General features: G+C 41.5%; 1 protein-coding gene across 2 annotated transcripts in view; it reads right to left on the bottom strand.

Moving 5' to 3' along the window:
- Positions 1–15,988, bottom strand: part of KCNAB1 (potassium voltage-gated channel subfamily A regulatory beta subunit 1) — a 421,013-nt gene that overhangs the window by 13,236 nt on the left and 391,789 nt on the right. For both annotated transcript variants that reach the window (XM_060011248.1, XM_060011249.1), the window contains exons 9-11: positions 8,646–8,731; positions 7,860–7,980; positions 6,676–6,770 (exon numbers count right to left, since the gene is read on the bottom strand). In XM_060011248.1, the coding sequence (XP_059867231.1) occupies positions 6,676–6,770; positions 7,860–7,980; positions 8,646–8,731 (302 nt within the window). The remainder of the gene's footprint in view (positions 1–6,675; positions 6,771–7,859; positions 7,981–8,645; positions 8,732–15,988) is intronic.

A 15,988-nucleotide genomic window follows, 5' to 3' on the forward strand; every position in this document is an offset into this window, starting at 1 on the left:
AGAGAAGTCCCATTTTAAAGTTTTAAAGTGGATAAACACTTTCTCAAACGTGTATTACCTTTTGTATAACGTTTGAAACTTAAAAAGGCAAGGGAACTTAAAAAGGTAAATGAGAAACTAATCTTTAAAACCTCTGAGAAGAGACTGACCCTGATGTAGACTATGAAGTGAGCCTGATTTCCTAAATATAAGAAAAAGAATATTTTAGAATTTCTCAATGCCCTATTTTTCAGAAGGTTCTGCTCTTACTATGAAACAAGGAACAATAGACCCTTACGTACAAAGCTAGCACTATGCAGCAACACCCAAAGGAAAAGAATATTTGTAAGAATCGGTTAGTCTGTTTTAGTGACAATAATAAAAACCATCTCCCTGTGTGGCAACATAGACTTTCTCCATTGCATGCGTTCGTGACATAATTACCACCACAGACCTTTACCTTCCCAAAGGCAGTGGAAAGCTGGGCAATCATCACAAAATCTCCACCCATATGATTTCAATGGGCTGCTGGCTTTTGTTTTTTTTAAGTATTTTTTTCATCATTCTAAGACAGTATTTCCAAAGAAAAAAACCGCATTATGTTTTGTTATGATTTTTGGAATGATTTTGCAGATATGAAAAGAAAAAACAACAAGCAGCCCCAGTTCTGTTCTCCTCCTAGATCTCAGAGGCTTATGGTCTGGCTCCTCACATGAAGTTTGCTTAGACAGATGGCCAAGAGTTTTCCCAGTCTCGGCTACGGAGACCTTAGCTTCCTCCAGGAGGAAGTGTGGCCTTCAGCATCTCTCCAGAGATGACGGCTGGTGCCAGTGGTGATGAGGTAGGTGGACAGTTAGGAGCAATGAGCACCGTGATGGGGGCCGAACAGCCTTCCCTGGCAGCATGCTGGGTACATCAGAGAGCCCCTGAACTTACTTCTACTGTCCTCAAGGGGGAAAACATCACCGATCCGCACTTTAGTTTCATAACATTTTTCAGAGGACGAGTATCTCTGAATGTTATTCAAATGAAAAAAAAAAAAAAAAAACCACGGTTGAAAACCAATAGCCAAGTGCTTCTTGAACAATTGCTTTTTATTAGAACTAGGAGAGTTCCTGAGGTTTCAACATACACCACACACATGAAGATTGACTGATTCATCAATCTTTAGGAAGATTTCTAAAAGTAACAAATAACAAACATTCATTTATTGAGTACCTTTCTTCCCACCCTCAACATAAATCTCACTCTAATCACTGGAAAACATAAGCAGGTTAGGGTTTTTTTTTTTTTTTTTTTTTGCGGTACGCAGGCCTCTCACCATTGTGGCCTCTCCCGTTGCGGAGCACAGGCTCCAGACGTGCAGGCTCAGCAGCCATGGCTCACAGGCCCAGCCGCTCCGCGGCATGTGGGATCTTCCCAGATCTTCCCGGACCGGGGCACGAACCCGCATCCCCTGCATCGGCAGGCGGACTCTCAACCACTGTGCCACCAGGGAAGCCCCCAGGTTAGGGTTTTTAAAAAGTAGATGCATAGTATTTCTACTGCTTTCCTCATACCAAAGGAAACAAATGTGTTTTGGAAATACATAACTTTAACTGCTTTACAAGTAGGAAAATGTTAGCATAGGGAGGAGATGAGGCTTAACTAAAATATTAATTAAATATGGAGGTGAAACAGTGTTTTTGGTAAGAAGGTTGGTGGTGGGTGTGGTTGTATGCAATAATAAACCCAACTTATTGACTGTGGGCAGTAATCCACGAATCAGAAGATGAAATTTCATCTTCCATTCCACTTGTTTAATCCTATTCCTGCAGTGGTTTGATTACATGTTGATTGTTCTAAGTTAGTGGAAGGCAGAGATGGCTTCTCGTTCATCTCAACATCTCCAGTCTTGACACAGTGGTTGGCCCAGAGGGGCTCAGCCAACATGGTGGTGAGGAAGGGATCTGAGAAACCAGGGTTCCACAGGGTAAAGATAGATCTCTTCAATTTTTCAGATTGAGCACAGACACTTCCTCCTTAAAGAAGTACAACTCAGCTGGCAGCCCTGCGTGCTTCCACAGTGCTTGTGGATTCCACATAGTTTCATAATTCACCCCTTCTCATGTCTGTCTCTAGCAAGTCCCTGAGTTACATTGAGACTGTCCCTGTATCCTCAGCCCTCAGCACAGGGCCCGGCACTGAGTAGACACTCAGTAAATATTTGCCAAAGGAACAATTGAATGAGCTTTTCTCCACAGATTAGTGGGCTATTGCTTTATACATGTCACAAAATTCTTTAAATTTTCCAAAAGCTTTCTTTGCCATCTCCTATTGCTGTGACCATTATCTGTGTGACACCCATATTACAGGTAGCCATAACAGGGTGGGACTAGTCTGTGAGTCAGCCCCAAATCCCCCAATTGCCTGTTAGTTAATCGTAGATTGGAACTCAGGGAGCAACTGTAAAGCCATGGACAGAATCAGTCACATTTCATTACTGGGCCTTGTCTAGAATAATTTAGCATTCAAGATCATTGACTATTTCTATCTAAACATCGAAGTCTTTGGCTCAAAAGAGCAGCAAAGTCTTCACTATTGAGGTGAAAATCTCTAGGTAAAATGCTGGAGCTAAAAAATTTCCTTCTGAAATTGTACCATAATGGGCAATATCCTTAGTTTCTTAATATGAACACCTGGAGTACTTGGACTGCCCCTCTCCACCCACTTTGATCTACGTTAAGTTTGCATGTTTCCAGTTTACCTTTGACAGAAGGGTACATATTTTTATGATTTTTCTATAAGGTATTTTCCCAACAGTAGGGAAGAGCTGTCCATAAATTTTATTGCACTTTTCATTTCTATTTAAAATTTCTATTTAAAAGCTGCTCACCTGGTCTCTTGATCAGACTTTGTTGATCCTCAGTTATGGCTCATTGCACCCATTCAAGAACCATTTATTGAGTACCTAGCATGTGCCAGGCTCTGTGATGAGTTAACATGAGTTTCAGTTTCTGTCCTATAGGTACTCACAAATCATTGTCTGGTAACTTGAGAAGTGTTGTTTTTAGTTGGATTGCCCCCTCAATGATTTCCTCAGAAGCCTTGTTTGTACTGCCTCTTTATGGGAAATAGGTCACCATAGGTGCATGACGTGAGCTGGTCACAGCACCTTATCCTTTGGGCCACTGTCATTGGTTTATCAGGTTGGCACATGACCCAAGCTTGGCCAGTCTTCTCTGGACTGAAGCTGATAAAGAAAAAGTCTCTTTTCTCTCAGGTTACATGACTTTAAGGATGTAAGCCTGCGGTCACCAGCATTCCTGCTCCTGGCCTCGTGGAAAAGACCCACTTGTAGTAGAAAAAAATGACACTCACATGCAGGGAGAAATAGAGGAGATGGAGAGTCCTGACAATGTGCAAATCTATGGATGGAGTCACCCCTGAGGCCATCCCACTCCATCCTTCCCAGGGAGTGTCTGTCTATGCGTTCCCTTCTTTGATTAAATTAGGTTGAATTGCATTCTATTGCTTGCAGCCAGAGGATTCTAAGACTGTAAGAAGTGTTTATGGAATGACAGAAGAAAGTACCAATAACTGAGTTTTATAAAGTGAGGACAGGTTTCACAGAGTGAAGACAACCAAGATTTGTCTTTAGGGATGAGGAGAGCTTCCACAGCAGAATGTAAAGAAGGGCATTTTGGGGAGGCAAAAAAGAGTACAGTGCATTTGGGTGAAAAATGAAGTAATATGATTTGGGGAGAGACAAGAACAAAAAACGGGTTCAAGAGTATTTTCTTGAATGCTTTTTGTGGGTTTTAGGTTTTGTCCTATAATCAGTGATTGGGAAGTCATTAAAGGATTTTAAGCAGGGTTACGATATAGTCAGATTAATCTTTTAGAAAGATAATTGGTCACATAATTGAGATAGATAATAGAAAACTGGTGGGTACCTGAAAAAGGGAGCGGGGGAATCAGAGAGTCCAGATGGGAGGTTAATGCAGCAAACCAAGTAAGCAGTGATGAAGATTTGAACAAGGGTGGTACAAGGAATGGACCACAGAGCGTCAGCATGTGGACTGGAGGAGTTAGTGCCCCGCTGAAGAAGACTGAGGGAGGAGAAGAGGCAGCTGAGATAATGCCTTGGCTTCTGACTGGGATGACCAGATGGATGGGTGGAGGCATTGTTAAATGAGAAGGAAGAGTAGATTCTGGGGAGTGAGGACAGATTCCATTAGGCATGACAGATGCCCATGGGACAGCCACGTGGACATGTCTGATAGGCATGAAGAAGTAGTGGTGTTTAGCTCAGCGGTGAGTCAGTGCTGATGACACTGATTTAGAAGTCTTTGTAACAGTGGTGGGCCAGATGCAGCCTCCCAGAAAACCCCCTGGGCAGTACTACTTTCTAAAAGATAGGTATTTTTTCACACTCAGTTAGTTTATCCTTCAAATCTAGTTCAATATTTATAGCAGAAACAAAGTATTAGCAACCTTATTTTATTGTAACTTAAAACAGCCAGTGTGAAATACCAACCATTTATTCTATTTTGGGGGAAGGTGAAAGTTGCCATCTTATTTATCTATTTGCCTAGGTCTTTATTTTTTAAAAAATGTTTTTACTATTAGAATTCTCATTCAATCTTAAGGTTGAAATATATATATATATATATATATATATATATATATATATATGTATATAATTAGTAGTAGTAGTATTTTTTGCTTTAGTTACTCAAGTGGTTTTTCTAAGTGTACATATATTAGTCCAGAAAGCACTTGGACTGATGAATTAAGAAGCCTTGAGGGTTTGCAGAGCTCTAAAGAAGCGTGCTTTGTGACTGGCTGCCTTTCACCTGTTGAGAGTCCTTATTTATTGCTAAGGATGTTTCAACAGATGCTGAAAAGTCAACAACAGAAATATTTTTCGGGTTGCTTTTGGGCTTAGTCACCTTCAAATATTTTGCATCTCCTTTTCTTTTCCTCCTTTCGTTAGTGCATTTTTAAAAGCTTTTCATCTGTTTGTAAGCTTTTCTCAAATAGTGATGGAGATCAGCCAATCATATACTTCAAATACAGTGTAGTAGCTACTTCTTCCTCCTTTAAAAACCTGAGTTTGAAGGGAAACAAAAATGCCTTTAGGGAGATGCACTGAGAGCCAGGAGACCTGGGTTCTACTTTTAACTTTTTCTATTATAAGTTTATGCTGTTGGATTGTTATCTAATCTCTTTGTGCTCAGTTTCTGCATCTGGAAAAGGTTTACCCTCTTATAAGGATAGTCTGGAACAAACACCTGGTATATATGGAAGCACTTTGAGTTTTTCAGAAAGTCTCTGAAAGAATGTAAGACAACATGCTTGGCTACAACTGGCTAAAAGCCATCTGTATCCATTTATCTTTGTGAGGAAAAAAGGAGATGAATAAAAACACTTAGCCCGGTGCTTGGCACATAGTAGATGCTCAGCAAAATCACAATTTTCAATGCTTCTCTTTCTTCACTCTTTTCTTGCCATCCACCTTTTATCCCTTCTTTCCTAAGATGCTTTTCGTTTTTCTTTGCTGACTTATTCAAAACCTTCCATTTTTCAGAAACAAGACCCTATATAATATTCTAGGATAATTAGTGTAATAATGCAAAACTAGAAGCAGGACCATGTCACCATGTTTTAGGAAATAGTTATGTTGTATTATCTTAGAGAACAAACAAGCTAATAGGTCAACTGATACAGCAGAGAGAAAAGTGATAGACCTAGAGTCTGGAGAAGGTCCTGATTAGGGAAGCACATGGTGGTTCCAGCCACACTGATTAAAAGGTCGCTGGTTTGGGCTTAACTTGAGTTGTCCTTGTGCTGACTTTGTGCTGATGGAGACAAGAGGCTGTGTCAGACTTCTGCTTCCTCTTTGGGGCCTTTGGCATGTGTGAATTTTGAAAATGCCTATGTTCTCTCCCTAGACATTACAGAGTAATTTGTGATTCTAATGTTATTACACATTCTCTCAAGTTTTAAAAAACAGACATGTTGTTATTAACAAGGAGAGATTTTGGAGTACCCTCCAAGTAAATTAATCATCAAGATCTTCTAAATGGAGGTAACTTTATGTCAATGATCTTAAATATCTTTATGCTTCAGAGAAGAAATTAAGCTGCAAGACTGAGCAGCCGGAGTTGATTTCTGCAAATGCCAGCCCTGAGCCCCCGTGACAGAGGCTTGGCTCTGTATCTGCTTCCCAAACCCTCCCTCCTTACTCCCCATCCTCACATATTAAAAAACGTCAACCGAACTCAAACCTATTCAACTACAACCGGTTTGCCACATGTGGATTAAACCTCTATGGCTTAAATTTTGTTTTGTCAAGAAAAGTAAAATTAGATCCTCTTACATAGAAAAGGGATTTTACGTTTCCTAAGTTTCGAAGGAGCAATGAAATGCCTTCTTGAATATAAGAATTAGTGTAGGAATTCGAGTCTACGAATCCAACCAGGTCATTGGGCATCTCCCCCGGTCCCCAGAGGAGAACTTTCTGCACTGATGCCTGACCAGAAGTAGAGACCTCCAGAGGGCTTGGGGAGCTGGCCAGGGAACACCGGCCAGCCCAAGGCCACACTCGGCCTGAGCCAGGGAGCCACAGGCTGCTGCAGAACTGTTCTGTTCAATCTCCTTTTTTCCCTTGCTCCTATCCCCAGACTCTTTCCTAGGGGTGGAGGAAAATACCTTCAGTGAAGCCCTGGAACTTTCAGGCACCCCATTTCCATATTTTCCTGAGATGATGCCACAGGCCAGTGGAGACCATGTCATCGCTCCGACGCCTACAGAAGAAAAAACCTTAAAAAGTTACTTCAGCAAACTGGGATCAAAAGTGTCGGGGTGTTTAGAAAGGACTTGGTTAGTTGTGGGGAAAACTGGCCAGATACATGAGCTAATATCAGCATAAATCTTTTCATTACAGTTCAGGCATCTACAAATCGTGCTTCATTTTTATAAACCTACCAAACGTGCACTGCTGGTTATGGGGAACAGGCCATATAATCAAGCCTGAAAATGTGGCTTATCCATAGTTTTCGGATGACCAAAATTTATGTTTCTTTTTACACTCAGAGATAAACACTTTTGCTTGCACAGAAATCCAGCTCTTCGCTTGTTCACTCAGTGCCTTAACAGTGCCTGGTGCAAAGCAGGAGCACAACGCCCCCTGCACAGTAAACACGCAGTGACAGCAATAATAACCATTGTTATTGCCGTTGTTGAACTTTTTAATCCTTTTTTTCTTACCCAGCATTTTCCCACTCATGTAAACCCCCATTTCTTATGAAGAAAATTATCTCTGGAATCTGTTTTAATAAGTACGCCTGAAAATGTGGCTTACTTAGGTTTTTCTGATGCCCAAAATTCTCGTGTACATGTTGTGTATATATTTTTTCCCTCTCTTTGTCATTATGTCTACCTACAAAAACATGTGTCCCTGGCTTGTCAGCCGTTCTTGAATTCCCATTCTGACTCAGTTCTAGGAAAAACAGGAGATACAGATGTACAAATCCATAATTTTTGGGAAAGGCAGTCATAATCCACTCAGAGATGCATTCTTGGCTAGAGCAACTACCCTATGAAAAATACGTTTATTCATTGTTTCTTCCCTTCATTCTATATGCATTTTTTGAACACCTACTGAGTACAGCTTGTACACCAGTCACAATTTACAGCTCTGCTTGGCTGTCACGAGTGATACTCTGGAGGTTACATACAGGCACTTTTGATTCTTCCAGTCTCTGGAATGCATATTGCTGACAACTCCTAGGTTAATTAGGAACATTTAGGAAAGCATTTCAGTAACATTTTTTTCTGGATCACTGATCATCCTGCTGTTAAAAATAATCAGTAAATTTGATTGTGAAGATTACCTATTTTATGGTAGAGCTCTGGTAGCTGAACCTCCACTTTCTCTCTCTGGAAAAGATGGTACTCAGCTTGTTCACAGACTGGTGGGATCATGTTGAATTGTCTTGCTACAGAGTAGGCTTCCTAGGGAGAAATAAAAGTGCAACTGAATTTATACCTGATGAGAAATAAGGCTGTATGCATGAAAAAATTTCATTTTGGTGAAATCAATACAAACCAAGAAAAATGTAGATTGCCAAATAGTAAGCAAAGTTATGACCATCAATTTCACTAAGAAATACCAATGCAGGAAATCCTTATTATTCTTTGAGAGGTTTTGGAATCAGTAAGGTCCAGGGAAAATTAGTCAAAGTATGAATTATGGACTATTACAAAGAAAACATAGTTTGACTATTTCTAGGTTCCTAAAGAAATAAAACTTAACTAATATATAATATAAAAATGATCTGTAATTAGCATGTTATGAACAGTACCATTATTTAATACATTAAAAAAAAATCCTGGAATATTGTGTTCATATGTCTCGTTAGCTGAGAAATCTACTCTCTTACTATCAGAGAACATGCTAAAGCACAATTCCTGTTAGATACCTGCACCCTCCCTATTGTATTCTGAGCTGAGGAGATCCACCCCCCATATCCATCTCTATTACTGATGGAATTGATCATAGAATTCTAGTGCCATTGTGATTGTGAAGAAAGTTTGCAAAAGATCTTACAACTTACACATGATATCTAACAAACAATAATAGGTACTCAACGGCCATTTAAAAATAGGAATGAAATTACCATGATCTCCATGGCACTCCAGCGGGAGGTTCCCCAGTACATTGCCATGCCTTGGTTTATCACATGTGTCATGGCTCGAACGATTTCTATGGAAAGCCAAATAGTTAGCACTACATATACTTTTCAAAGTTATACAGTCTTTTTTTTTTCTTTTTCCTGCCCAAAGCTTAGATATTTAATGCAGTTATTTGTTGGATTAATATAATTACTTTGACACTGGTGATAACATAATAGTCTAACATAAAATATTGATAGTTTGGAGGTGGCTGGTACTTTTGGGTAAACTGACGTTCCATTTTCAGATTGCAGCAACAACATGAAATGATATTAAAAACAGAATGACCACTTTAAATTCTTCCTTTACTTTTATCGCTTCAGGGTTCCTGGCTGGATAAAAGAACACATGATTCACCTCTTTCAGAACATGGGGACCTTAAGCGCTCACTAAAGTGAGAAGTGAGAGAAAGCATTTGTTTTGACTTTGTAGAATGGAGGGTCATTGGGAAAAGAAGGCCTGCCTCTGTGTGTGGGATCTGCAGAGCTAAGACTCACTCAGGGTGGCTGTTTAATAGAGATGACTCAACAACAATGTGTTTGGCAGAAAGATAAACATATTAAATGCTGAACAAACAGCCAAAGCCACAGTGGCTCCCAGCCCGCACGGGCTACTCTGTCCTTGACCACTTTGGACCAAAGTTCATTCTAAGACACCCATGTCATGCATTTCACTGGGGCCTGCGTGTGGCCCCGCCCTGCTTGCTCATCAGCCTCTTTCAGCTTGACATCATATTTCCTAAACAGGAGAATGAACCCCTTCCCAGAGGGGTGGAGCTGAGCTAATCTTCTTGGCACCAGCCGATGTGGTGCAGAACCAGGAAGCGTGGAGAACCTCAAGTTCAACTGAGTGATAAGTCACAGACACGGTTGGATTTCTTCTATAAAGCAGGCCAGCCAAATACCCAGGATGCTAGGTCATCTGACATTTTCAAGGGGTTGCAGGCCACGGGCTTTTCTTGCCCCACTAATATCTGGTAGGTTACGTGTCCTTCAAACTCAAGTTGAGTAGATGTGTTCTTCTTTTATTTCTCACCAGCAATCACTGTCTTAATTGATCAGGGACAGGATTTGGAACGAGACAGCGAGGGTTAGGCTCTTAGCCTGCTTGCTTATTTGGCTTACGTAAACCATTTAAAATTGCCCTTGGTTTCTTTGTTTGGAAGATGGGAATGCTTTTACTCACCAGAGTCCCAACAGAGGTAGAACTAGGCTTATAAGAAAAATATTTTTCTTTCTTGGAGAAAGACTTCTAAATATCAGTTTATTACTCAGCAACTAAATCTATGAAGATAGTTCTCCCTTGATAAAGCAAATGAGATACAAAAGGTTATATGAAACCTTTTCTTTCCTTTTATTATACAAATGGAAATGAGTACCTGTGCTAAAATTTCTGGAAGTCTAAAGCCATTATTTAAATCTCTGCCCCAAAGTATTCTCTCTTTGGAGATCTCCATTGTTGTGCTAGTTCCCTTTCCTTTCACATCCTGTTTCATCCAGAGCTGAGATGTTCATCCAGTCAACAGGATTTATGGGGCGTCTGCTATGCTGGGGGTTGGGGATATTGGGGCAAATCAAACACGTTGGTAAACACTGAGGAGGTTAACAGAATAAAATGAGCCCGAGAGCCTCCCCTGTCTCCATTCTGTAATCACGTAAGATGAGCACAGGACTGGCCAGTGGCTTGGCCATGCGGCAGTTCCTGAGGCCTTGGCAAGAGCAGGTAAGGTGGAGTGGAGGTGGTACTCCTCCTGTACCTTCATTCCCTTATTTCACACACACGTATTAAGAACTTAATATTTGCCAGGCACTGGGTTCATCTGTGAGTAAAACAGATACAAAGCTCCTTGAGTTCTGAATTGAGTGGAGAACACGGAGATGTAAACAAGTAGGTAATTACAAAATGTGACATGTTATGAAGAAAACCAATAGGGGGCTGAGATAGGGAATAAGAGGGAAGACCGATTTTAGTTGGTTAAGGAAGGTCTCCCTGAGGAGTAATGTTTAGGCACAAAAAATAAATAGGGACCAGTCAGGTGAAGAACAGTGGAGGAGGATTGTAGGCCACTGGAGCAGCACGTGCAAAGGCCCTGAGGCTGGACGGAGCTTGGTGAGTTCCCGCAATCAGGAAGCCATGGAAGCTGAGTCAGGAAGGAGGACAGGGCTACAGGATGAAGTTGGCAGAGGGCAAACCGTGTTATTTGTCTGTTATTCAGGGCTTGATGGGAAGTCACTAACATTTTTAGGTAAGGAAATGACGATGCAGAGAACATTTCAGAACACTATCTGACCGTGCTGTGGGGCTGGAGGGGGGCTGGAGGAAGCAGGAAGATCTTTAGGAAGGTATTGCGGTACTCCAGGCAGGAATTGAGGGGGCTTGGAATCGGGAGGTGGTAGCAAAGACAGAGGCATGAATGGATCAAAATCTGTTTGGGGGGTAGTATCCCCTAGACTTGCAGATGGACTGAACGTGGCAAGCGAGGACGAGGAGGAATGAAGGCGATCTCCCAGATAACTGGCCATTCACCGAGATGCAGGAGACTGAGCGAGGAACAGTTTTGGGAGGAAGAGCCAGGGTCTCCCCTTGGACATGCCAAAAATGGAGATGACTGTGAGAGACTGAGGGGAGATGTTGAGTGGAGATAACTGGATAATGACACGGTGAACAACCTGGGCTGGAAGCGAGCTATTTATTAATTACCAGTCTTTAACTGTATTTAAATCCATGGAAGTGGATGAGACTATAAAAGGGAAGTCTGCCCAGAGAAAAGAGTAGAGGTTCTAAGAGCCAGAGCAGGAGTCGGGGAGAGGTCACTGCAGCCAGAGGGACAGGAAGGAAGCCAGATGGGGGGACAGTTCAGAATCAAGAATAGGGAGTGCTTGCAGGAGCTGTGACCGAGGACTGGAACACACGAGCATTCGAGTCAGAAGGGCACAAAACAGCGTCCATAGGATTTGGCTGTGTGACAGGGAGGTCACTGCAGACCATGAAAAGAGTGCTGTCAGTGTCTGTGGTGCGTTGGGACCAAGGCCAGGCTGGAGCCAGTTGTAGAATGGGCGTGGGGAAGGGAAGGCGTTAGAGACAACCTGGGTAGACTCAAGTTAGGAAATGAATGGAGCAGAGAAAGAGGGCAGCAGCTGAAGGGGTACTCAGAGTCAAAGGAGAGTTTTATTTTAAAACTGGAAGATGTAAGAGTAAGCCTGTATGCCACTGGGAGTGATCTAGATAGGGGAGTTACTGAGGATGTGGGCTAGAGGGTTGGGGAGTATGGAGGGAGAGAGACTTGACACAGGGAGATGGAGGAGAACAACACTCCTGGGGGTGGGAAGGACACTTCTGGCAAGATGGTGGGACCTCAGGAGGTTTGGAGAACTCATCATAGGAAGACAGGGGAGCCCCTGTTGGATGAATTCAATTCTCAATAAACTATCAATCAAGTGAAAAAGAGGTGGGAAGTGAGGAAAAGGTGAGAAGGAACAGTTCTGAGCGTGGAAGAGCCTATGCAAGATGCCCTTATGCCCCAGGTACTTTAGCTGAGGGGTAATTTCTTTGCTCCGTGATTTGTTTGGCTACTGACTCTGCAGGGAAGGGCTGGTGGAATGCAGAAAGGAGTCTGGGAGGAGGAGGCTGCAGCACGGAATGCAGGGAGGAATGCAGAGAATGTAGAGGCCACAGTTAGAGATTCACGTTGCCACAAAGTAAAACTGAATTTAATGCATATTCAATTTTTTTTTTTTTCCCACATGGGCATGCGGAGTCTTAGTTCTCCAACCAGGGATTGAACCTGTGCCCCCTGCAGTGGAAGCGCGGAGCCCTAACCACTGGACCGCCAGGGAATTCCCACTTCATTTTTTTTTGTAATGTCAGAGAAAAACCCCCCAAGTTTTTAGCTATCTAACATAATAGGAAATAACTGTACTGATAGCTGAGGTGGGTTTTTAACATAATTCTACCAAAAGGACACTAGAGGGCAGCATTGTTAAGAAAAAAATCAACTGAGTTTAAATGCTTGTTTTACTTGTACATCACGGAAATGCGTTTTTAAAGCATCCTAGTCAGAGCCTCGATACTGAGTGGGGAAAAGGCCCTTAGGAAGATCATTTAGTGCATTGCTTTCACCTGCCCCTGGGAAAGGACATGCAGACAAACAAACTGATTAAATCCGGCAACTCAGGACTGAATGTGGCTCCTGGAGCCCAGATTCGCCCGCTTTTCCAGGAAGCCTTGGCATCAGTGGTTCTCAACCCTGACTGCACATTAAAACACCTGGGGAGCTTTGAAAACTACACTATCCAGGCTCCACGGAAGTTCTATTATATCAGAATCTCTGGGGGTGAGGCTGGGCATCAGTCTCATCCCAGATGAGTCCAGTGTGCAGCCAGGGTTCAGGGCCACTCGCTGTGCTTGTCTACACGGCTGGTCCTAAAGTATGGCCCCTGGACCACCAGCAGCAACCCCTGGAACCCGGTAGAAATGCATATCCTAGGGTCTTACTCCAGATGTACAGAATTACAAATTCTGGACATGGGTAGGGCCCAGCACTCTGTTTTAAGCAGCTCTACATGCAATTTTAGTACAGACTAAAGGTTGAGAAACACTGCTTTATATCATCCCCAAGTAAGCCATGTCAGTGAGTATCAACTTCCTCCCACATTTCCTCTTCTGCTCTGTCATCTAATCTTAGTGCTTCATGCTATACTTTAACCTTTATTTGCTTTAGTACATATGCAAACAGTCACTGTGACATGCATGCATGCATGTACACACACACACAAGCACATACACACTTTAGTATGAATTAGAGGAATTTGAAGAAAATGCAGAGGTCCAAGTTCTAGTCTACTTCAATGAGCCTGGGCCTTTGTATTATATTCGTTAGCTCTCAAATCTCAGTGTTTGAGAAACACTTCTAAACTATGGGAAAACTTGGTTAAATCCTTCCTGTGCACTCCTTTCCAGGTTGAAATCATTATTATATAACCCACAGGCCCCAGGCAGCCTGCACTCTCTCTTACTCCCTGGACTCCTGTCAGAAAGCTGGCCTCTATAAAAGCTGCAAGTCAACTTTGTTTCTCTGAGTATCCCAATTTCCCATCTGTAAAGTGAGTCTGTATTGATCCTGTGTAATTCTTTCAAAGCTTGACATGAGATGATATGAGAAGACCAATTTGTGAATCTGAAAGAGTAACACAAACTGAGTAACAAGTAAGCAGGATGTGGCCCTGGTTGTTTCTTCTCAAATAAGCTCAGATTCTAACATTTTAGTTACCAAAAAAAAAAAAAAGTTGATATTCTTTTCAGTAACATAGGTCATCTGTGTTTAAAAATATGTATTTTATGTGAAAGGACTTAATAAAACTATTTATTTTGAGTGAAAGAAATTTGTTGATAAACTTATTTATTTTTTCAGTTGGCCCTCATGCAAAAAAATGGCTGCTCACATTAAGCCTTTTACATGTGAAATGTTCCCTAGAACTTTGAAAGTTGTATGCAAGTGGTTATACTGCATGTACAATAAATCATAGGGACTAAAGATACAAATATGCAGAAATTAGTGTTTTTATCAGATCAAATGTACTCAAGTTAATCTGGCCATATGGACACAAAATGATGAAAACAAAAGAAACCTTAGAGATAATTCAGTGTAGTTTCCTCTTACTCTAGATAAGGAAACAGGCTAGGAGTTCATTGTTTTAAGGAATAATTAAAAACTTGAATATTGCTAACAATTATAAATATTTCAGATATGCTTACAAAATGCTGAGAGTAAATACACAAAATAATAATTGTAATACGTAGTGGAACTGTATGTAACTTTGTTCTATATTTTTCAAGTCCCCTGTAAATGTGTTATCATACTTTCATAATTTAAAAAAGAAAAAAGAAAGAAGATTCCCTAACACAGCAAAGCACCACTTTAAAACACTAACATGTTATAGGTTAATTCACAAATATTAGGTTTAATTAAATGCAATTTCCACTTTTACAGGCCAAAAATGGTTGATCTTTTTTACTGGGAGGGACCATGTGGTGGCTGGGGCACTGGTAGAATGCAGAGACTTGGTTTCAACAGAGGAGCCATAAACACTAATAAAAACACGTCTAGACACGGGTACAATTTTTACTCCAGACCAGTTGTTTGTTATTTATCTAACTTCAGCTGTTTATTTACTTTAACTTCAGAAGCTTGTGGTGGTTTATAATTGTGCCTCTTTATGGCTTAGAGGATTCCTCTTGGATGTTCATCAGTCATTTACCATCATGGCTGTGGAGAATCCTCTCTCAGTGCTCCTCTATCTGGAGATAGAGGACCACCTTTTCTCACTGGAATGGAAACTCATAACCATAAATGGAGTCATGCCATGTTTACCCTTAAAGGTTTGCCGACTGTCTGAAGACAGCCTGTCTCCATCTGCCTTCCTGACCACACGGGAGACTCTGGGTTTTGTCCCATCACTGTCATGAACTTGGACATGTTCTTCAACCTTGCTGAATCTCAGTTTCTTCAACACAAATGAACAGACTGATATTAACTGAGCATATAGGTAATCTTTATAATAACTGCTTAGGTGGGTAATATCTTAATCCTTATTTTATTGATGAGGAACCTGAGACTCAAAAAGGTCACTTGGGCAGCTTCTCAGCAGATAGTCGGAAAGGCCACTTCTAGCTTTGAAGCTAGAAGTGGTCATCCTGGAAGGCTTTGTGCATAGTACACTGTGGAAGAAGGTGGGCTGGGGACGAAAAAATAACGGCATTTACTTAATTGACCTCATTGTGTATTTGTGAATGTATGATGCCTTGTGTGTGGGTCTCTCCATCCCTTTGCATTTCATACGCCGATGACTTATAGTTCATGATGAATATGAATGACTTGGGAAATGTGAGCTATCTTTTTGCTTCCTTGAAGAAAGACCTCAAATTTGATGATTCTTTGAAAAAAGAACCAAAAAATGGGTTTGAGTCTGTGTGTGACCTGTTGAAGCTTAGAAACAGAGTGGTCTTCACAAGATAGTTTGCTAGGAATAAGCTTTCTGGATCAGGGCGATGGCCAAAATGATTCTCTATCAGAACAGACTACATTCAAGAGACTAGGAAGGATTACACATACCAAGCCAAGTCAGTAAAACCTCTCCTATCTGGAGAAATTAAACCTAGTTCCAAATTCTCACCCCAGAATAGAGCTGTGTGTCTCCAAGGACATTACACCATCCTCACCCTGAAGCTTCCCAGAACACCCTCTCTAAGGGCACAGGGTCCTCAGCCTCTCTGCTCTGACACACTGGTT

This window comes from Delphinus delphis, chromosome 4 (genome assembly GCF_949987515.2).
Source record: "Delphinus delphis chromosome 4, mDelDel1.2, whole genome shotgun sequence".
In the NCBI taxonomy this organism is placed as follows: domain Eukaryota; kingdom Metazoa; phylum Chordata; class Mammalia; order Artiodactyla; family Delphinidae; genus Delphinus; species Delphinus delphis.